The 24,383-nt window shown below is 42.6% G+C and overlaps 1 protein-coding gene across 1 annotated transcript in view; it reads right to left on the bottom strand.

Annotated features, from left to right (window-relative positions):
• Positions 1-742: 742 nt before the first annotated feature.
• The window catches only part of Hephl1 (hephaestin like 1), an 82,119-nt gene continuing 58,478 nt past the window's right edge, over positions 743-24,383 (bottom strand). The window contains exons 15-20 of the mRNA XM_008823116.2: positions 17,655-17,761; positions 15,843-16,065; positions 14,263-14,402; positions 3,874-4,036; positions 2,687-2,758; positions 743-2,590 (exon numbers count right to left, since the gene is read on the bottom strand). Coding sequence (XP_008821338.1) covers positions 2,388-2,590; positions 2,687-2,758; positions 3,874-4,036; positions 14,263-14,402; positions 15,843-16,065; positions 17,655-17,761 — 908 coding nt within the window. The 3' untranslated portion in view covers positions 743-2,387. The remainder of the gene's footprint in view (positions 2,591-2,686; positions 2,759-3,873; positions 4,037-14,262; positions 14,403-15,842; positions 16,066-17,654; positions 17,762-24,383) is intronic.

Genomic DNA, 24,383 nt, shown 5'->3' with positions numbered 1-24,383 from the left:
CTTAGAGGGGAGATGTGCAAAGGCCCTGGGGCAGGAGAAAACTACCAGATGTAGGAGCAGACAAAAGCTAGAGAGGAATCCCAAAAGTTGGAGAGGTGGGCACAGGCCCACCAATCTGGACCTCATAGGTGTGGCAAGGGGTCTGGAGTTACTAAAGTGAAATTGAAAGCTGGTGAAGGATATTAATCAGGACAAACATGACAGCAGCTGTGTGGACAGTGGTCGGAGGGGTGGGAATGGTGGGCTGTGTGGACAGTGGTCGGAGGGGGCGGGAATGGTGGCAAAAGTTGGAGAGGTGGGCACAGGCCCACCAATCTGGACCTCATAGGTGTGGCAAGGGGTCTGGAGTTACTAAAGTGAAATTGAAAGCTGGTGAAGGATATTAATCAGGACAAACATGACAGCAGCTGTGTGGACAGTGGTCGGAGGGGTGGGAATGGTGGGCTGTGTGGACAGTGGTCGGAGGGGGCGGGAATGGTGGGCTGTGTGGACAGTGGTCAGAGGGGTGGGAATGGTGGGCTGTGTGGACAGTGGTCGGAGGGGTGGGAATGGTGGGCCCTGTGGCAGTGACCCTGCTGAACAGGATTTGTAATTTTGAGAGGGAAAAAAACATGAAAATTGCAATCTTATGATATGTGAAACTTTATTAAAAAGAGAAACAGTACAATAAAACTACTTTGTGGTTTTCTTTAAAAAATAAACTAAGTGAAAAGGAAAAACACAACTAAATAGCTTACGGTCTTACTACAGGTAATAAATAAGGTGTTCACCACGCTTCTCACATAATTATGCAGCCCACAATTGCAAGGACACTGTACAGCACATGCTGTGCTGGGCTGCAGAACCACGTTGTCCATGGTCAGCAGGTTGGAATTCAAAATCTTTGGGGTACTCTGTTTGGTAAGGCATTCAAGAAAACTATAAACAGCGCTACTAGCAGTTGCATCTGTTTTACATAAGACTATGGCTTCTATCAAGTTGCCCATTTCCCCTCCCCTGGAAGAAAAGAAAGTCTGAAAGATCCCTCCACCACAGTGTTTATGGGCCTGGTAAGGCAGTGGTCTGATGTCACACATCTGGCAACAGCATCCCAAGACAACTTGCCCTGAACTAAGGTAGATTCCCAGTCTAATCATAGCAATGTTGCTTTTATCAATCTTACATCTAATGTCTAGGCATGCCTGCAGAGACTGTGCTTAGTGTCATGCCCTTAGTTTAGTTGTTCAACGTTTTGGGTTTGCAAGTAAGTCTTGGCAACTGCATACTTGCTTCCAGAGCTGATTTAATGGTTTCAAAAGCTGCCGTGGAGACTCTCTTTTTCTAGCATTTCCTTTTTCTTCCCCTTCTCCTCCTCTCAAGGGCTATTTCTTTAAGAAGCATGGAATGCAGGCTTTTGAGAAATCATGTTTCCTCCTAGCCAGTCAGCTGCACTGACGAATTCCTCCTTCCATCTCTCGCGTGATGAAACTATTTCATGGAAGATGGAGATATGGAAATGTCCCTTAACTGTATGAAAAATCAGACTCAAGATTCTAGCCCAGACAGGAAATCTCTGACTCACAGTGAGAAAGTCAAGCCTGTTCCTTCACAACTCTTCCGCATTCTGAAATAAAAGTTTTCCAGTTGATGTTTGAAAATACATAGGTTGCCAAGGAGACACATTGTAAAAAGATGTAACATGAAGTGAATTGTAAACATTCAAGTATTTTGATAGGTTGCATTAAAAACAGCAGCAGTTAAATAAAACACCGTATAACTTGGGCTTGTATGACAAAAGATGCATGGGCTCTTTATATTAAAGGGGGAAAGACCAGGGGTGCTGCCGAAGCCTCCAAAGACTCATGTGGTCCAGTCCCATCAGCACACACTGCCTTGGACGTTCCCATGAACTCCTCAAAAATGTTTTCCCTGGAACAACTTCAGGAACCGTTCGTTTTGTGCAAGTGTTGAGAATCAGTGTGATCCAGGCAGACATGTCGGAGGCACTGCACTGCTTTCTGGAAATTGTTCGCCTACAAGTTTTAGTGGCTAGCTAAAGGGAGTGCTATTTAATTTAAAACTATAAAAAATGGAATATGAAAATATCTTTCAGAGGGTGTCCCACTTGAGTGAGTTGTTCATAGAACAGACTGATGGTCGGCATTTCTCAACCCAGTGCATGCTCCTGTTCTGTATTTTTTTTTATACCTGGGGATTATTCACAGCCCATTAAAAAGTAAATAAATAAAGGCAAATTGCTTTGAATGACATTCAGCAGCTCAGAACACAGATCCAGGATCCAGTGTCAACCTTCCTTGGTGAGCATGGCCTTGATCCAGTGTCCCTGTTTGCCACTGTCCAGCCAACTGTGGAACCTGACCCTTTTCTGCAGAGGAAGACCAGGCAGCTCACAGAGCATCCGTGGGGAGTGCGCAGGACTGGACCTCCCTGTAAGCCATCTGCCTTCTTGCAGAGCAAAGTCGGAGGGAGAGAATCACAGTGGTGACCAGGAGGAGGAGTCCCAGGATGAAAAGGATGATCAGAGCTGCCTTGGCTCCTCTTGGACGCAGATTCTTGCCAAAGAAATAGAGGTTCTCTGTGCTAGGTTGTTCTGTGATAAAGAAAAACATTATCAGGTGCCCGCCTCCCCCTGAGCACTGAAACGCTGAGGCATTCCCACACAAGATTCAGGAGGCAATGCCGTTACCTTGGGAGGGCACTGTGGCCGGGTTGGATGCTGCACCAGAAGGGGACCTGGTAGAATACGGAACCCTGTTGTCTAGAAAAACAAAGGTGAGTTGCTTATAAACAAAGAAGATCCTTTTCATGGGACATGCTAGTCATGTCTTTCCATCAGCAAGGACTTTACCTTTCCCCCCATACCCGCCACCTTCCCGGGATCTTCCTGGGATTCTTCAGTACCAAGCTGTCCTACCCCTCCACCTTCCCAGCGTCTCATCCTCTAAGATCCTGCCTGAGCTCATAGACTCTGGTACCAAGCTTTCCTACCCCTCCACCTTCCCAGCGTCTCATCCTCTAAGATCCTGCCTGAGCTCATAGACTCTGGTACCAAGCTTTCCTACCCCTCCACCTTCCCAGCGTCTCATCCTCTAAGATCCTGCCTGAGCTCATAGACTCTGGTACCAAGCTTTCCTACCCCTCCACCTTCCCAGCGTCTCATCCTCTAAGATCCTGCCTGAGCTCATAGACTCTGGTACCAAGCTTTCCTACCCCTCCACCTTCCCAGCGTCTCATCCTCTAAGATCCTGCCTGAGCTCATAGACTCTGGTACCAAGCTTTCCTACCCCTCCACCTTCCCAGCGTCTCATCCTCTAAGATCCTGCCTGAGCTCATAGACTCTGGTACCAAGCTTTCCTACCCCTCCACCTTCCCAGCGTCTCATCCTCTAAGATCCTGCCTGAGCTCATAGACTCTGGTACCAAGCTTTCCTACCCCTCCACCTTCCCAGCGTCTCATCCTCTAAGATCCTGCCTGAGCTCATAGACTCTGGTACCAAGCTTTCCTACCCCTCCACCTTCCCAGCGTCTCATCCTCTAAGATCCTGCCTGAGCTCATAGACTCTGGTACCAAGCTTTCCTACCCCTCCACCTTCCCAGCGTCTCATCCTCTAAGATCCTGCCTGAGCTCATAGACTCCGAAGCTTTGGCTCATGCCCCAGACTATTAACCATGCCCACCTCCTCTTGCCACTGAACTCTGTACTCCACACCGTTGTGGCACAAGTCATGCTCCATTGTGGTTGCATATCAACATGTCTGTCTCTCATACTTGACTCTGAGCTCCTTGGGGGTTGTATCTGTTTTTCTCATGCCTCCTGTTCTCCAGGACTACAGGAAACTTGGTGCCATCACCTGGCATCACTGACAGACAATACCTATGTTCCGGAGGACAGTGTAGGTGGTCTCCATGCCCGCATGGATGTGGTCAGACACGTGACAGTGCAAGAGCCATGTCCCCGGGTGATCTGCGAAAAGCTCGATGGTTTGGAAGGTCCCAGGAAAGAGATCATACACATCTTCTCGGTAAGACTTATCTATCTGCAAAAGACAAAAGACATGGCTGTGTCTTTTTGTGCTCAGCATGGTGAGAAGAAAAAGAAGAGCCAGTAAGGATGCAGGAGGCAGAAGGAAGTGATAAAGAACAGAAGTCAGTAAATGCAAGAAGAAATAGACTAAAAAAAAAACCCCAAACCAATGCTGGTTCTTAGAACAGATCAAAAACTTGACCAGCTTTGTGGTGACTGTCTTCTATGGTCGCCTCAGTGAGCCTCATTTCCTGATGTGCATAACTTTGTAGATCCCTTGTATATGAGGTTGGCCTGTGTACGGTGCATAATGCACAGAAGTAACGGGACTCCATGTGCAAAATTAAGCCATAAAGATACGTGCCCCAGACCCTCTCTTCCATCCTTCTCCCTTAGATCAGTCAGTTTAGGTGAAACCAGCTCCCTCGCCATATCCATACGATGGAGAAACGAAGCTCGGTCAGCAACCACAGATGTAAGCGTGTAAACAGATCCTGTGACTCGAGTCAAACGCTTGACAACCACAGACCCAATCACTGGGATTGACCCTCATGACGCATGCTGAATCCAAACCAACTGCCTGCACCCCTCCAGATGCCTGACCAAACAGATGGAGGTAAGAAGTACTTGTTTCAGGCCGCTGAATTTTAGAGCAATTTGTTAAACAACAGTAGATCTGCAATACAAGTCTCTAGACAGATTGATCAGGAAACACACACACACACACACGCACACACACGCACACCAAATACAGGAAGGAAACAGAATATTACTAAGATCTTAGAATGAAAGGATCAAAAATGGAATATCACACTAATAGCTCTAGGTCCACAGAGTCTGCAACTTAAACGCTCTAAACAAATTCCTTAAAAGACAAGTTGTCAAAGACTGAAGAAATTGGTGACCTGGATAGTATTGTTCCTATCAAAGAAACAGAAATTAGGTTAGCATTAGCCAATAAATTCTAACTGCCTTGTTGGCAAATTAGATCCAAATAGTTAAAGAAGTAAAACGCATTCCAAACTCTTCTAGAAGCTAGAAGGCAAAGAACGTTGTCAAACTCATTCTGTGAAACTGGCATCGCCCTGGTACAAAAACCAAACAAATACAAGAAAAAAAGTGCAGTCAATATTCGTTATGAATACAGATCTAAAAATAGTCAACAAAATACTAGCAAATCAAACCTTTCAATGCACAGGAAAGATAATTCATCATGACCGAGAAAGCTTAATCCAGGAAATGAAAAGGTAGTCCTGCATTTGAAAATCAATCAATATAGCTCATCAATGGGCTGAAGAAAATTATCAATAGGCTAAAGAGGAAAAAATTACATGATCATCATGTAAAGATGCAAAAAACCATTTTATATGACTTCATATCTGTTTGTGATAAGAACTCTCAGCAAATTGTAGCTGGAAGGCAACTTCTCCACCTGGTAACTGGCTGTATGAAAACCCACAGCTTGTTTTATGCTCAGTAATGAATGACTAAACACTTTCTCCCTAAAATTACAAATAAGGCAGAGCTCTCTACTTCCTCTTCCTGTTCAGAATTATAGCAGAGCTCCTACCAAGTACAATATGAGAAAAGAAGGAACAGCAGATACATAAAAAACAAAAACGTCTGGGCATGGTGGCGCACACCTTTAATCCCAGCACACAGGAGGCATAGACAGGTGGATCTCTAAGAGTTTGAGGCTAGCCTGGTCTTCATAGCAAGTTGTAGGTCAGCTGGGGCTATAGGGAGACCCTGTTTTTTAAAAAATCTATATTTACAGATAACACAATTATTAGAAAATCCAGTTTCAATTTAAATCTGAGTTTAGAAAAGATATGAGGTAGAAGGTTCATGTTCAGAATCAGGCATTGGAAGTAAACAATTAGAAATCAAACAGCAGCCTGTACACCAGCACCAAAACTCAGATATTAATGTATGATTTAGTTATGTATACATAGAAAATACATGCAAAATGTATATGCTGAGAACTACAGAAATGCTAATGAAATAAGTCAAAGACAATCTAACAAATAGAAAGATAGAGGTCAGCGAGATGGTTCAGCTGATAAGGGTATTTGCCATGAAGCCCGACACCTGAATTTGGTCCCCAGGACTCACACGGTGGAAGGAGAGAACTATTTCCTGAAGTTGTCCTCTGCCCTCCAGAAGCATGTCATGGCATGGGCACGTACACACAGACATACAACACACACACACACACACACACACACACACATACATACACAAAGTAATAAATAAATATGTTTTAAAAATAAACAGAGCTGGAGAGGTGGTTTAGCAGTTAAGAACACTGGCTGCTCTTATAGAGGACCTAGGTTTGGTGTTCAGCACCCATGTGGCAGCTAACAACCACCCTTAACTCCAGTTCCAGGGGATCTGACCTCCATGGGCATTGCATGGGCACAGTTACATACATGCAGGCAAAACACTCATACAATAAGATAAAATTTTTAATTAAAAATAAATGGAAAGGTATAGTATGTTCATGAATTGGATGACTCAATATTGTTATGATAACAACACCTAAAAAGAAGGGAAGAGATAAATAAAATAAAGACTGAAATTAATAAAATAGAAACAAAGAAAATATTACAAAGAATCAGTGAAGACTTGGTTCTTTCAAAATACTAATAAGATTGACAGACCTTTAGTCAAGTTAAACAAAAGAAAAAGAGAGAGAACCCAAATTAATAAACTCTGAGATGAAAAGGGAAACATTACATTAGACCCCAGGGAAATTCAGAAATCCATTAAGGATATATTTTAAAAATCTCCAATAAACTGGAAAATCTAAAAGAAATGGATAAATTTCTAGATAGGCACAACCTACAAAAGTTAAATCAAAGTAACAAATAAATAGACTCATAACAACCAGCAAGATAGACACAACAAAAATCTAACTAAAAAGCGCCCAGGATCAGATGGGCACAGCACAGAATCATCAAACCTCCAAAGAACTAATACCAATACCTTTCAAATTATTACATAAAATAGAAAGGGAAGGAACAGTCCAAATTATTTCTATGAGTCAGTATTACTCCAGTGCCAAAACCAGACAAAGACCCAATAAAAAAAAGGAAAGCATAGGCCAATCTCCCTGATGAACATAGACACTAAAGTTCTCAATAAAATACAAACCAAATACAAGAAGACATCAAAAGGATCATCCACCATAATGAGGTCAGCTTCTGTTTTTAAAGACCTATCAAGTCTAATCTGTTTCCCAAGTGCTCTGGGGTCTGAGTCTGTCTGTTGAAGTCTGGTCAACCTACCAGGTATCACACCAGTAAGCAAAATGGACTTGCCCTCTCCCAGCATCCATCAGGTGTCAACAGATTCTCAGCTGGGCCTGGCACTTCCTGTCTACCTCCCCGCCCACAATGCACTCCTGTCTGGTTTGGGTTTGCACAGATCGTGCGCATGTCGTCATAAGTGCTGTGGATTCGTATGTGCAACTACCCTGTGGTGTCCAGACAACAGATTCCTTGTATTTACCTACTGCCTCTGGCTCTTACATCTTTCAGTCCCCTCTTCTACAATGATCCCTGAGCCTTGGGAGGAGAGTGTGTGATATAGGTGCCATTTAGGGCTGAACACTCTGCAGTCTCTAATCCTCGAATTCTCTGCACGTTGACTATTTGTGAATCTCTGTGTTGATCGCCATCTGCTGCAAGAAGAATCTTCCCTGGTCAGAGTTGAGAGATGCACTTACAGGGTCCTGTTCAGAAACTTCTTTGCTGTACCTAAAAGTTCCAGTGTATTCCCTACTTTCTCCGCTATCAGATTCAAAGTATCAGGTCTTATGTTGAGGTCCTTGATACACTTGGAGTTGAGATTTGTGCATGGTGAGAAATAGGGATCTAGTTTCATTCTTCCACATACAGCTGTCCAATTTGACCAGCACTATTTGTTGAACATGCTGTCTTTTCTCCAAAGATCAGGTGACTGTAATTGGGTCAGCTTAAATCTAGCTCCTTAATTCTATTCCAGTGATCAGTGTGTCTATTTTCATGCCAGAACCATGCTGTTTTCATTGCTACAGCTCTGTATATAATTTGAAATCAGGGATGGTAAGACCTCTAGCATTTCTTTTATTGTTCAGGATTGTTTTGGCTATCCTGGGATTTTTGTGTTTCCTTATGAAATTTGAGATTTTATCTTAAATTTCTGTGGATTGTGTTGGAATGTTAATGGGGATTGGACTCAATCTGTAGGGACAACCATTTTCACAGTGTTAATCCTACTGAGTCATGAGCATGGGAGGCCATTCCATATTCTGGTATCTTATTCAATTTCTTTCTTCAATGTCTTTAAATTTTTAGTATATAAGTCCTTTACTTCCTTGGTTCAATTTATTCCAAGATATTATGTTTTTTTAGGCTACTGTGATAGGGAAGATAATAAAAATGGAGGACATAAGAAGTGGGAGGGGTCGTAAGGGGGGGACAGAGTAGTTGGAATACAATCAAAATACCTTGTATGAGATTCTTGAATAAAAAATATTTTTAAAAATTCTTCCCAATTTATTCACTGTATAAATTCAAGTGAATCCAATCAAATCCCATCAGGAAGGACATCTTCAACCGAAATCAACCTGAGCTCTTTGCAATATTGTCATGAGGTTAAGGTCCTCTCACCAAAACAATCGATGCTCAATTTCAAGGTTTATAATAGCATTACAGAAATTAAGACAGCACGGGGCTCAAGAAAATACAGACAACACTTGTGCAGCAAGCACTTTACCACCCCAGTTATCTCCCCAGCCCCCCAAACAAAACCCTTCTGTGAAGCCCAGCCTGCCCCAATGTGATTTGTAACCTTGCCCATGAGCTTGTCACCCTCCTGGATCAGTACCTGAGTGAACCTGGGGTCACAGGTGTGCCCCACATCTCCCGGCTCAAGAATAGTACTTTTGTGGCTGGAGAGATGGCCCAGTGGTTAAGAGCACTGGCCATTCTTGAAGAGAACTGGAATTCAAACCCCAGCATCCGGGGCAGATAGCTCATGACCACCTGTAATGGCTTCTATGGACACATTCATTTACATGTATGTACCCGCACATATACACATAAATTAAAAAATAAAAAGCAAGTCTTTGCCAGGTGTGGTGGCACATGCCTTTAATCCCAGCACTTGGGAGGCAGGGGCAGGCAGATCTTTGTGAGTTCGAGGCCAGCCTGGTCTACATAGTGAGTTCCAGGACAGCTGGGGCTACAAGGAGACCCTGTCTCAAAAAAGACAAAAAAGAAAAAAAAAAACAAGTCTTTTAGAAAAAAAGAATAGTACTTTCAGTGAGTGGTGATTTTTGGACATACATATGCAAAAAAAAGATCCTCAATCCTCCTTCAAATCATCTGTGAACAATAACTTAAAATGAACCAGAGCCCCAAAAGTGAAACTTAAAACTATAAAACTTCTAAAAGCGGGGCTGGAGACATGACTCAGGTTAAGAGCACTGGCTGCTCTCAGAGGACCTGGGTTCAATTCCCAGCACCCATATGGCAGCTAACAACCATCTGTAATTCTAGTTCCAGGGGATCAAAATCCCTCTTCTGACTTCTGTGGGCACTGGACAACACAGGTGCACTTACATACACACAGGCACACACTCATACACAATAAATAAATAAATAAATAAATAAATAAATAAATAAATTCGATTCCCAGCACCCACATGGTGGCTATGAACTGTCCTTAACTCCAGTTCCAGGGGAATCGAAAGCTCGCTTCTGACCTCCGTGGCATTGCACGACATGGGTGCACTCACAAACATTCAGGCAATACACTCATACACATAAAATTTTAAAAAAAGATATATATATATACATATAAAACTTCTAAAAGAACACAAAGGAAATCTACATGATCTTAAGTCAGCCAAAAGTTTTCTTCTATGTGGCACCAAAGCATGCAGCACGAAAGAAAACATGACGCCTTGAACTTTCTCGATGATTAAGGGTTTCTGTCTTTGAAGTCCTGTCCAGAATAAAAAGATAAACCATAAACCAACGACAGATATTAGCGAACCACATAGCTGACAAAAGTTCGTGTTGAGAATCTTTAAAACATTTAAATGAAACATTACAGTAAGAAAATAATTCAGTTTTAAAAGAGGCACAGACCATACTGCCCAAAGCAATTTGATAGTGATTCAAAACAGTCACTTTCAAAATATCTGTAGTTCTCTTCAGAGTACTAGGAAAAAATTTCCCAAATGTGGTATGACTGCTTCTCCTTCCCCCCAAATACCAGAGTAGCAGAAACAATCTCGAGCAAACAGAACAAAGCAGGGAACATTTTGTTATCTGATTTCAAAGTACATACAAAGCTGTAGTCCCACACGGTGTGGGCACAAACCACACTCACAGACACAAAGAAAAAATAGCCAAAAGTAAGGCCACACACATGTGCATCAAACTGGCGCTTGACCAGGGATTAGAGTGCCTTAGAGGAGAGATAGTCCTTTGCACATCTATAACCCTCTGAAAGGCATATAGAAAATATAAGAAAAACTCAACAGCAAAAAGAAAGTAACACAATTTAAATCTATACAATTAAAAAAAGTAAACCTAAAGAGATATTTCTAAAAAGAGGACAGGTTTACAACTGATATACTCTTGAGAAAGTGGTCAATATCACTGATTATCAGAGAAATGGAAATCTAAACCACAATGAGCTATCCCCTCACCCCAGTGAAAATGACTACAATTGAAGAGAAAGATAACAAGTGCCGGAAGGATGTGGAGAGGAATCCTTGCCCCCTGTGCGTGAGGACATAAACCAGTACAGCCACAAAATGGAAACAACGTAAGTGTCCACTAACTGATGAATGGGTAGAGAAAATGTGGCACCAACACAATGGAATATCGTCCTGCTGTGAGAAAGGATGGAACCCTCCCATTTGCGATGTGGATGGAGCTAGAGATCATGATGTCTGGAGAAATAAGGCAGGCACGCTCAGAGGCACAGGTGCCTCAAATGGAATATCGTCCTGCTGTGAGAAAGGATGGAACCCTCCCATTTGCGATGATGTGGATGGAGCTAGAGATCATGATGTCTGGAGAAATAAGGCAGGCAGGCTCAGAGGCACAGTTGCCTCGTGATCTTACTGATTTGTGGATCTAAGAAGTTGATCTCACAGAGGCTGAGAGAAGAACGTTGACTATCAGAGGCTGGAAGGGTACGGGGAGACACGAATGGAGACAGGTTGATTGTGGGCATGATTACAGTCAGAAGCAAGAAGTTCTTGTCCTGTAGGGTGACTGTGGCAGTGATAAGGTACTGTATACCTCAAAAAGCCAGAAGAAAGGATTGTGAAAGTTTGCCATAAGTAAATGATGTTTAAGGAGCTACTATTTCTACTGTGATTGGAACATTATATGATGTATACATGCATGAAAACAGCACACAGTACCCCAGAAATAAGTACAATTTATACTTTTATGCATCAGTTAAAATAAAATTTATAGAACAAAAAAGGCTCAAGACTTGTAGACGGTACCAAAGAAAACTTGGACATGGGGGATGGTAACACATGGAAATACATGGGAGGATGTGCAGTATAAGATACCAATACAGTGTAATAAATTGCCAGGAATCAATGACATAGAAAAAATATCTCAAGTGCAAATATGGATGCGGAGGAAGCATTCATGGGTTTTCTTGGGGGAGGCAACATTGTACCTCGTTGGAAAGCAGCTTGGCAGTCTCTTATAAAGTTAAATCCACACTTACACATGGTTTAGCAACCCTACATATTTTCTTAAGGAAAATGAAAAGTTAGTTTATACAAATACAGGTGCACACATGTTTATATATAATGACTTTAGCCACCACTGGAAACAGCTCAACTGCTCCTTAATGGGAAAATTAATAAATGACACTGTATCCATATGGTGGAATACTATTTATTCACCCATCATATGAAACAAGGCTCTGATACATACAAGATGGATGCTGAACGAGACAAGCCAGATACTGCGAAGTGCCTGGCTTCTGCGTGATGTTCAGAAAAGGCAAACTGTAGACTGCCAAGTCTGCTTTGTACTGTTAGACCCCCGAGACTGGATAATTAAGACCAGGAATTTATTTCTTTTTAGATTTAATATTTTATTTGTGTGTGTGTGTGTGTCTGTGTGTCTGTGTGACTGTGTGTCTGTGTGTCTGTGTGTGTCTGTGTAAGCCTGAGGATAACTCTTGGAAACTGGTTCTCTCTTTCCACCATGAGTCCTGGGGAACAAACTCAGATCATCAGTCTTGCATGGCAAGCACCTTTACCTGCTGAGCCGTATCTGAGGTCCAAGAACAGGGATTTCTTTCTCATAGTTTGGGAGGCTAGGGAAGTCTAAGGTCAAGGGTATCTAGTAAGCTCTTGCTGCATCATCCCATGGCAAAAGGTGGAAGGGCACTCACATGGAGAGCAAGAGGTCAAGTTCACAGCCTCAATATCATGACTGGCACTCATATTTACTCTCATATAAGGGTGGGGCCCTTGTGGATTGGCTGCCTGCCAGCCTGACATCAGGCCCTACCTTCCAACACAGGGAGACTGGAGAGCAAATGTACAGCACGTGACTTTGAGGAAACACATTCAGATCACAGCAGAGAGAGAACAGACCAGTGTTAAGCCTGAGCCAGTTAAGTGACACTGTGGGGTGATGGGGAAGCTTTGGGAAATACCCTGCTTTAATTGCTGTTGGCTATGCCACTGTTTGTGCTTATAAAAACAGAATTTGGAGGCTGGAGAGATGCTCAGAGGTTAAGAGCATGGCTGCTCTTGCAGAGGACCCAGGTTTAGTTCCCAGCACCTACATTGTAACTAACAACCATCTATAACCTCAGTTCCAGGGAACTCGAAACCCTCTTCTGGCCTCCACAGGCATTGCATCAACATGGTACACTTACACACACGTAGGCAAAATACTCATACATAAAATAAAAATAAAAATAAAAATAAAAACAGAAAGCTTGGCATTGTGGTGTGAGCCTGTAGTCCCAGCACCCAGGAGGCAGAGGCAGGAGGATCTCTGTGAGTTCAAGATCTGCCTGGTCTACAGGGTGAGTTCCAGGACAGCTGGAGCTACAGGGAGACCCTGTCTCAAAAAGACCAATAAATAAATAAATAAATACAGAATTTTATAATAAATAGGGAGGGTTTTATGCAATTTGAATTGAATCTTAATTTTTAACATATATAATGTGTATGTGAACTTTTTATAATGTTATGTTCTTATTTAATCTTTAAAATGTGTATTGAAAGAATCACATTTCTGAGGAGCTGGAGAGATGGCTCAGTGGTTAAGAGCACTGACTACTCTTGCAGAGGATCCAGGTTTGAGTCCCAGCGCCCACATGGCAGCTACGAACTGTCCTTAACTCCAGCTCCAAAGCCCTCTTCTGACCTCCGCTGCATTGCACGACACAGGTGCGCTCACATACATGCAGGCAATATACTCATACACATAAAATAAAATACTTTTTAAAAGTCACATTTCTGAGAGTGACTTGACGTGTAAAACCCTTGGTTTTAAAAACCTTGGTAGACTACTGTTTGCCCCTCTGTGAACAGCACAGCACCCATCTTGGCTCCTTAAGGACAAGCCCTGGCTGTGTTCTCCACTTCCTTAAGGGTGGCACTGAGAACCCGAGCTGACGGACTGCATCCCTGGCACTGATTCAACAGGTCTGCGGTGGGGTGTGTTCTTTAAACAGTTCTATGGGTGATTCTGCTGTGTGGCCAGCACTACCCACATGGCAGGAGGTCACACAGGGTCCAGCCCAGCTCGATAAAGCTGGGATGCCCTAACCAGAACTCGAAAGATCTCCTTTACTAGATAACATAGGGAAAAAGAAAGGGTGATGGGAGAGAAGGTGGGGCGGGAGGGAGGGAGGGAGGGAAGAGAAAATAGAAAACAAGGCCTGGAAAAGGCCCAACACTGCAGGTGTTTCAAGCACAGTGTTAACAGCACATTTGGGAAAGTCACAGCTGTGGCCAGATCACTGATGATAAAGTTCTCGTCTGACTCTCAGACAGGTTGGTTACAAGAAATATGTAGACAGAAGCATTAGGAAATGCCTGTAAGGAGGGCACAGTCCCATTCTGTCCCGTTTTCTAAAATGAATCCCTCATAAGCATCATTGCCAACTAACACTCTTACCTCCAAGCAGAAATACCTTGACTGTTCATTGAAAGTCTCCCCAAAGCGTCTTCTGGATACTCACTTTGAACAGAAAGCTCTCCGCATGGTAATGGATGGTGTGTATGTCCACCTCACTTCCCAGTCCCAGCAAGTACCAGTTAGTCATTGCGTCTTCAGTCATTATCAGACCAGGGAGGTTTCCGAAAATCTTTCCATTGATGGCTGGGAAGGTGTAAAGCAAATAGCAATGGGTCAGCAGAAGAACGCACTGCTCACTCTACTGTCAGAAATGTTGTTGTTTGTTTGAGACAGGGTCTCACTATGTAGCCCTGGTTGGCCTGGAACTAACACACTGTGTAAACTAGGCTGTCCTTGAACACATGGCGATCCACCTGCCTTTGCCTCCTGAGTTCTGGGATTAAATAAAGGTGTGAACCACCGAAGTGGTTCAAGATCTTCAGGGCTCTGGCTCTCTGTCTGCCTGGTGAACAGGTGCCAGCCCCACTCATACTTACCAGTAACCCCACCATTCTAGACACAAAATTCAGATGAACAACAAAATAATCTTTACATGCAGGGATCCTGGAAAGAAAAACCAGTTTGTCTGTCAGAGCTACGTCTTGGGTGACAGCATTGTTTGTTTATTCAGCACGGGCTCTGAGGGAAATAGACGATGAGCTCTCCAGCGAGAAGCTAGGTTTTGATTTACATCATTCTACACAGGAGTGGACTGAGCCACAAACAATCAAATATATATAATATGTGCATATGCATGCAATGAATAAATCAAACACAGCATATATGTGTGTATATATGTGTGTATATATGTGCGTATATAGGCTGAATCAATTAGATTCTATGTCTTTTACGTCTTAATGGTTCACTTTCTAAGATCCAGTATAAACATGGTTGAGTCTCCAAGAAGGGAGCTCCAGACTGGCTGACAACGGCCAAAGCAAGCTGGTGTTAGTGACCGCCTTGCTCCTGTACTTCCTGTTAGCATTTCCCTCCACGCGATGGTGCAACTGAGTGAGTTGCAGTCACAAAAAATGAAAAACATGCTAAGAAAGTTTTCAGAGAGGAGAGGAACAGTGTCTGAATTGGGAATCCAACCACGGCATTGTAATCCCTGTTAACAGCTAGTTTTGTGAGCTTGGGGCTGACCCATCCTCAGAAATACATGTTGTTGAGAGAGTGTGGGTATGCCCATGTGAACACGTCAGCCCCCCAGCAAACCTCCTTAAATGACGCGGAATTCAGTCACATATGTCCATTAAAACAAAATTTCAGTGAATGGTATTTCACGTTCCAGAGAATTAAATCAAACCCTTAAATTTGATCACACAGGCTGTATTGGAGTCTCATAAAACCTATCAATAAGTGACTATTTGTCTTTCAAAAATTACTTCTTCACAACTTAAAGATCTCAGCATTCAGAGACAGTGTTCCTAAACAACCAGTCCAGAACCTCGATGACTTGCAAACAGTCAACCAGTGGTTAGGCTTGCTGGCTCACTCTGGAAATGTCTCAGAGAAAGTCTCAGGACTTTCTCCAAGTCAGTGCCCAGGAGGAGGCCCAGAGGAGGCGCAGGCATCTCCCGCAGTGATAGGGTTTCTGGGAGCCTACCCAACAACAGAGCTCTCTGTAAACCCTGGATGTACCATGCATCTTGTTGCTCTCTTCAAAATCATCAGTGGGCTTGAAATGTCGTGGGTCTTTGCCGAGATACTTCTTGATGTTGTCATCTAGGTACCAAGATTCATTCTCGTCAAACACCAGAAACAGGAGAGCAAATTCATAGTCCACATCACTTCTTCTGCCCTTTTCGTTCAATACCCCCTCTCGGCATGTGATCAGAGGCCCCATCAAACCACTGTACGTGTCCTGGAACAAAAAACAGACCCAATTAGACAAGCGGCTACGATTTTAATAATGTTCCATTCTGTCTGCTAACATTCTGCTGTTGACACTAGTTCCTCCTGGTCCCATCTCATCGCACCTCCACCTCCTCCTAGTCCTCACCATCACCTGAATGTCATCTCTCTGGTATCTAGAAGTCTTCAGTGATTGCCCATGGCTACAGCATGAGGCCCATGGCTACAGTGTGAGGCCCATGGCTACCAGTGTGAGGCCTGTGAGCTCCCTGCTGCCTCTGAAGCCCTCCGTCTGCTCACCCCATGAACTTTTCAGATGAGGCTTCTCTTGGATCCCAGATCATGGCTGAATGGGACTCTTAACACTTCCAAACACACTTCCCACTTTTCAGCTGTTTGTATCGGTTTTCCTCTCTGACTCTTTCCAGAACCTTCCATAAAACATTCCCTAGCCTTCCATTCCTATAGACATTACCAAATTCAGAGATAAATTGCAATTATAGTGCAGACATGTGTAAATTTCCCCACAAAGTTATGCATTTCTTCAAGACAAGCAGGTTATCATCTGTCATAGTATTTCATAGTATAATTTGCATATCATACATACTCTGTTTTGTGAGATACATGATTAAATAAATAAGTTTCCATGATTCTAATATGCAAATGTACTTTGTCAAATGATTTGTTTGCCTATCTCCTAAACTCTAGGACATTAATTCAAGCCATCTAATATGTCACTAAGAGAAAGGTAAAGATAATTCCTTGCTTTTAAAAAATAGTTACAATTTATATCAGATATGATTCTGGTTTGGACTTTGGTTTATAACACATGGTTCAATATTGCAGCTGTTTTAAGCTTACAACATGTAGTTGACTCAAAGTCAGCATTGACTATTTGCTTCTAATTTTACAGCCTGACTATCATTCAAATAATTTTGTAATTAGTTATCATGCTTAGGATGGCTTTCTTTTCCTGAGCCCTGGCAATCCCTTTAATATGGATACACGGACCAGTGAGATAAGATGTCTCAGCTGGTAAAGGCACCTACCACCAAGCCTGATAACCTGAGTTCAATCCATGGGACCCACACGGTGGAAGGAAAGAACTGACTCCTTCAGGCTGTCCTCTGACCTCCACATGTGTGTTGTGGCACTCAAGTATGTGTGCGTGCACATGGACACACATGGACATATAAACACACAAATAAATGTAATTAAAATAGATTTCCCACATCCCAAAACCATGAACAAATTATACTGTAGGATTGTAAACCAGCAGGCTCGTTTGAGTCGATCGTCTTGTAAACTCTGTGTTTGGAAACTGAAGTTTTCTATTTTTATTCTCTTACACTGTAAATCAACAGTTAACAAACTTAAAAGCACTTGTAAAATCTTTCTGCTTTTGGGGTCCTACTGTCTCTGTTAAGCCCACAGATGATGCAGTTGGATGACTATGGCTGGATTTGGCCAGTGGACTAGTTTGAGACCCGTGCTCTAAATCATGCCCCCTTCACATGTATCTGTTGGGGTGGTGATGACTTCAATAGTCACCTTACAACCACCTTTTGTGAAGCATCTTGGTTCCTTTCCCCACCTTACCTTCACGAAGTTCACTGTTGAATAGTAAACCCACGGGATACAATTGGGATCTGAGGGTCCAGGACCTGATCTTTTGGGGACATTCCATCTGTATGTTTTTACTTCCCCTGAAATGGAGGAAGAAATGGAAAGGGCTTGTTAGATTTTCCTGAAGGAATATGAGCAGATCTTTCTGTATTTTGCTGGATGGCGAGCTGGACATAAGTGCCATTTGTTAGACATGTTCTTAGAAACTCACATCTTAATTCCTTCAGTTTCAAAATGAGATAGCACACCTGTGATTTCAGGCTCTCGCCATCCTATAGTTTGCTTGTTTCTGCTGTCAACTAGCACACACTCAGGGCATGAAGATGTACTTTATAGCTCACTGCTTATCCTGAGTTTTGTGTCTCCTTCCCAAGCCATCCTTTGACATACTTGTGTTATCAAGGGTCTCAATCTTTGCTTCTGATGCTGTGACAGTTAATATTATACCATCAAGACAGGATCTGGAACTATCAGGGAGAAGCCTCCAGGCACATCAGTGAGGGATTATCTAGGGTATATCAGCCTCTGGGTATGCCCGTGAGGGATCTTGATTAGGTTAACCAAGGAAGGAAGACAGGCCCCACTATGGGTGGCATCATTCCCTGGGCTGGGATCCTGGACTGAATAAAAAGGGAAAAGTGAGCTGAGCACCAGAGTTCATCTGTCTTTGCTTCCTAACAGCCTCTGCCATGATGGACTGACTGTCTCTGTGAACCAAAATAAACTCTCCTTAAGTTGCTTTTGTCAGAGTATTTTATCAAGCAACAGGAAGAGTAGCCAAGACAGATGAGAATCCCCAGTGAACTCTGTGCGACCTCTTTACTCAGTCCTCCTCTCCTCCAGGAAGTTCAAACATTTTGAGTTTGAGATTTGAGCACAGGTATGTTTTGAAAGCTGTTCATGTAGGTGGGCAGGTTGCATTCCGGCTAGAACCAGAATCAGAGAGACCTAGTTCTAAGTCTCAAACCTCAAACCTACGTAAACTTTTTGGTTTTACTTATTTATTTATTTTGAGACAGGGTCTTCTCTGTAACGTGCACTGACTCACAAACCTGCCTCAGCTTCCCAAGCACTAAGAATTGTAGGCATGTGCTACCTGCCTGGAAGTTTTCATTTAACTGACAGTTGGCAACCTGCTTAACTTCAGTGATCTGTAATTTCCCTCCCTGTGAACTGGGTTCATCGTCCTGGTTTTTTGGATTTTTGTGAGGTTTAAATGAAATAATATGATTTGAATACACAGGGAAGTGATTCACATTTTTATTTTGGTTTTGTTTTCTGAAACAAAGCCTCTTTATGTAGCTCCAAGGGAAGACAGAAAACATGGAAGATTCAGGGACAAAGGGCTCCTCACACCTGTGCCTTGATGCCTGTGCACAGTCAGTGTCTCTTTCAGAGAGAGAACTCAAACAACAGCACTGAAACAGCTAATGAGTCATGCTTTAAGCCACCAGGATGTCTTAGGCTCAGGCCCTTTGACTTTAACCTTGTCAGTACTCCTCGTCATCCACAAACTTGAACAGTGGACCTCATAAACCACCTTATAACTTCACCTACAGAAGGAAAGGAAATTCTTTAAAGTATGAACGAAAGTTCCCAGAAAAACTGCATCGTGAAACTGAATCTTCTGCACAAGCCAATCAACTGCTAAGAACTTCAGTGCTAGTGGAGAGTTTGGAATGTTGCAGATCGAGTTGAATTATCATTTATCCATTTATCTTGGGCCATCTTCAGCCCCTAAACAGCTACTCCTTGCCCAACTTTGTTCCTGATTTAACATCCTGTGACTAACAGATAAAACCCTTTTGGAATGAGTTAACTAACAAAGGCCTACCCCCAGCACTCCTACCTGAGTATCATCAGGTAGCATCTGAGCTCACAGCTGAGGTCTCTCCTGCTGTAACAACCTACTTGGTGTGTCCACCGATGTACTTAAAAAGTGTCTTCATTTATGACCTTTCTTTTTTCTGCTGCTATAAAAACTTCATGAACCTGCTTCCACGTTGGAACATGGAATTCGGGGTAACCTGAATCTGTGTTCCCAAGCCAATGCCACTTAGATTTGGCTCCAGAATAAACTCTTTCTTATCCCCTTTGAGGTAAAGTTGTGCTTCTTGCACCAACATAAGCAAACCGGTTCCTTTTTTAACTTAATCCTTAAAACTCTGTTCACTCTTTGAGTTTGTTGTAAATTACATCCATTGAACATATAACCATGGTTAGGACACGTCAAAGCCCACACCCATGTCTTGGGTGTGTACTGTCCTCTTTTTTTTTTTTTTTTTTTTTTTTTTTTTTTTGTCTTTCTGAGGCAGGGGCTTCCTGTAGCAACAGCTGTCCTGGAACTCACTATGTAGACCAGGCTGGCCTTGATCTCACAGAGATCCATCTGCCTCTGCCTCCCAAGGGCTTGGATTAAAGGCATGAGCCACACACCTAGTTCTACTGTCCTCTTTTAATAAACTTCAACTTGGGGGCTGGAGAGATGGCTCAGGGGTTAAGAACACTGGTTGTTCTGGTAGAAGACCTGGGTTCAAATCCTAGCTCCCCCATGGCAGCTAACAACTGTCTGTAACTCCAGTTCTAGAGAATCTGACGGCCTCTTCTGTCCTCTTGGGCATTGCATGACATGGGTGCACTTACCTGCATGCAGGCAATACACTCACACACATAAAATAAAAATTATATATATATTTATATATATATAGAGAGAGAGAGAGAGCTCCCCCTCTTCTTTTGCAACAGGGTCTCACTATATAACCCCAGCTGGCCTGAAACTCTCTAGGTAGAGCAGACTAGCTTCAAAATCACAGAGATCTGCCTGCCTTTGCCTCCTGAGTGCTGGGATTAAAGGTGTGGGCCACCACACCTGGCCTATAAATAAAATATTTAAAAAATAAATAAGTTAAAATTAAAATTAAAAAAAATAAGCTTCGACTTGCTTCATCCTGAAACACTTTTCTGTGCGGAAGTCTGGATCTCAGCTCTACCTGAGTAGATGATTCTGGAAAGAGTTCCTCAGGCCATGCAGTCAACAGTTCCATCTCCCACTGGTGGCCTCAGCCTGAGCCCCTTTCCTCACCCTCCTGAGTACTGGGATCAGTTGCACACACCACCATACATGGTTGGTTTTTATGTGCATTAGTAACAAATACATGTCGCCCCTGTGGGTAGACAACACATCTACACATCCACTTTGGCTGATCCAGGGACTTTCCCAGAGTCAATATATCCAAATTGGCTTACAAGCTTTCAAAAGACCCAAATGAAAGCTTGCTCTAAATCAGTAGTTCCTTTGAACTGTCAGCATCGCGCCCCACCCCCTCAGAACAACACACCCATGCCTGCGTAGTGTGCACTAAGCAAAATAATGGCTATGTGCACCTTTGCCCCATTTTTGCTAATGCAACATGGGCAGAGATACAACTTTAGGCCTGGTTTCCAGTGTGTCTCCTTGAGGCCCCTTCATCCTGCTAATGGTGAGAGAAGCGTTGGTATTGAGCTTTCAGTTTGCAAATGACTGCAGGAAGCTGTAACTGGAGTCGCACTTATCAGTGTTCAGCAGGTGGTAAAAGTGTTCAGTAACTTTATCAAATGCTTTAACTAAAAAGATCAAGTTTGATAGGGGCTGCTTGCTTTTCTTTTTAAATTAAAAAAATTTATTTCTTATTTGTATATGAGTGATGTATGTGTGATGAGTGTGTGATGTGTGTGAGATGATATGTGTGTGATGTGTGTGAAATATGTTGTGTGATATGTGTGTGATGGTGTGTACATGATGTGTGTGTGCTGTGTGATATGTATGTGATAAGTATGTGATGACATTTGTGTGATAATGTGTGATATGTGTGATGATATGTGTGAGATGATGCATGTGTGATGTGTGTGATATGATGCATGTGTGATGATGTGTGTGAGATGTGTGTGTGATGTATACGGTATGTATGTAATGATGTGTCTGTGATGATGTATGTGTGATAATGTATGTGTGATGATATGTGTGATGTTTGTGATATGTATGTGATGTGTGTGACAATGTGTGTGAGATGATGCATGTGTGATATGATTATGTGTGATGATGTGTGTGATGTGTGTGATATGTATATGATGTATGCATGATAATGTATGTGTGTGAGATGAGTGTGTGATGTGTGTGATATATATGTGATGAGGTGTATGTGATGTGTGTGATGTATGTGTGATATGTATGTGATATGTATGTGATGTACGTGTGATAATGTTTGTGTGATGATGTGTGTGAGATGATGTGTTATGATGTGTGTGATACGTATGTGATGTGTGTGATGATGTGTGTGATGATGTATGTGTGACAACGTATGTGTGATGATGTGTCTGAGATGATGTGTGTGTGATGTGTGTGTTATGCATGTGATGAGATATATTTGATGATGTATGTGTGATAATGTGTGATGATGTGTGTGAGATGTGATGATGTATGTGTGATGATGTACGTGTGATGTATGTGTGACGATGTATGTGTGATGTGTGTGATATCATGCATGTGTGATGATGTGTGTGAGATGTATGTGATGATGTATGTGTGATAATGTGTGATGATGTGTGTGAGATGTGATGATGTATGTGTGATGTATGTGTGATGATGTACGTGTGATGTATGTGTGACGATGTATGTGTGATATGTGTGAGATGGTATGTCTATGAGTGCAGACACTCATGCCATGGCCTGCATGTGGTCAGAGGACAGCTCTTGGACCAAAGTTGCTGGAACAACTAGACGTCCATATGTGGAAAAAAACGAAAGAATATAGAAAAGACTTTGCACCCTTTACAGAAATTAGCCCCAAATGGATTATGGACTAAATGAAATGCAAAACTATAAAACTTATAGGTGATAACACGGGAAAAAGCTGTCTTTGAGCATGTTAGTGACTTTTTAGACATACCAGCAAGTCTCAGTCTATGAAAGAAACCATTGATAAGCTGCACTTATATTAATAACTTCTGCTCTGTGAAAAAAATGTTAAGAAAATGAGAAGGCGGTTCATAGACCAGGAAGAAACATTTGCTGAAGACACATCTGATCAAGGCCAAAATGTACAGAGAATTGTCAAAAGACAATGTAAGAAAACAAACAACTTGATTAAAATATATGCCAGAGTCAAGGTCCAAGGAAGACACACACACATGAAAAAATTCTCCAAGTTGTATGCTATTAGAGAGAGTACAGGTTAAAAATAATGATTTGATAGCACCATATACCTGTTAGAATGACCAAAATCTAACACCCGCGTACTAGCCAGGGTATGGCACAACAGGAAGTCTCCTTCATTCAAGTAGAGATGCAAAACGGCGCGGCCGCTTTGGAAGACAGTTTCACAGTTTCTTTAAAAACATCCTATCTTTGCCCCATGGTTCAGGCATGTGTCCTTTAGTATTTATACAAAGGAGCTGAATATCAGTGTCTATACAGAAACCTGCACATGGATAATTTATAACAGTTCTATTCTGGTCATTACAGCCAAAGCTTGGAAGCAACCAAGGCAGCCTCTGATAGGAGAGTGGATAATGTGGTACATCCACACAGCAGAGCAGTCCTAAAATGAAGTGAGCTGTCGCTCCATGAAAAGGCATGGGGTATCACTCAGTGAAAGAGTTATCTGCTGGACTAGATGGTTCCAGTCATGATGGAGAAGCCAAACTACGGAGGACATAATTCAGTAGTTGCCCAGCATCAAAGGAGAAGGTGGGACAAACAGGCTGAGCCTGGAAAAGTTTCAGGGTGCTGAAACTATTCTGTGTGGTACTATGGTCACTGTGCACTTGTCAAAGTCCGTATTGTTTTCACACCAACAGTAAATGCTAGTGTAAATTGTGAACTCTGGGTGATGCTTGTCAGGCTCAAGATGTAACAAATGTTCCTCTTTGGTGACTGGTGGTTTGAGTAAGAATATCCAGGCTCAAATATTTGAGGACTTGGTCCCCAGTTGGTGGCGCTGTTTGAGGGGGTATAAGAGGGGCAGCCTTGCTGGAGGAACTATGTCACTGGAGGCGGGCTTTGAGGGTTCACAGCCGGGGCCCACTTCCAGCTCCCTCTCTGCTTACTGTGTCCTTGATCTGAGCTCTTGGCTTCCTGCTCAGGCGGCCTCTGCCATGCCTCCCCTGACATTATGGGCTCTCCTCATGGAACCATAAACCAAAATACACTTTCTTCCATAAATTGCCTTTGGTCATGGTTTTATCACAGCAACAGGAAATTACCCAATCCAGTAGAGAATGTCGATTATTGGGGAATGAAGTATTTGGGGGGAATAGGAGGTGGGAAATCTCTACTATCTTCTCAATTTTGCTGTGAAATGCAAACAGCCCTCCAAAATAAACTTTATAAACAATAAAAAAGCACAACCAATATTCTACCTTGTTTATAAAGCTTTCTCTAATTACATCTTGCCCTAATAAACTCATAGCGTGCATAATCTGCATTACTACTGAAATGATTCATCTTGCTGCCTTCCCGCCCCACAACTCATTTTAGTCTCTTATGAAAAATGTGTGGTGAAGAGGATAGGTCCTGGGTCAAACAAACAGGACAGGGGTCCATCATTGCTCACCCAGGGTCTGGCCTAGTCATTTACCCCTCTGTGGTTCAGTCATTTGTTAAGTGAACGAAACAACACTGTATTTCATCAGTTATAAGGGTTTACTTTTTTTTTTTGTCTTTTT

This window comes from Nannospalax galili, unplaced genomic scaffold (assembly GCF_000622305.1).
Source record: "Nannospalax galili isolate Female #2095 unplaced genomic scaffold, S.galili_v1.0 scaffold469, whole genome shotgun sequence".
Lineage (NCBI taxonomy): Eukaryota > Metazoa > Chordata > Mammalia > Rodentia > Spalacidae > Nannospalax > Nannospalax galili.
This window is presented reverse-complemented; position numbering and strand designations above follow the sequence as displayed.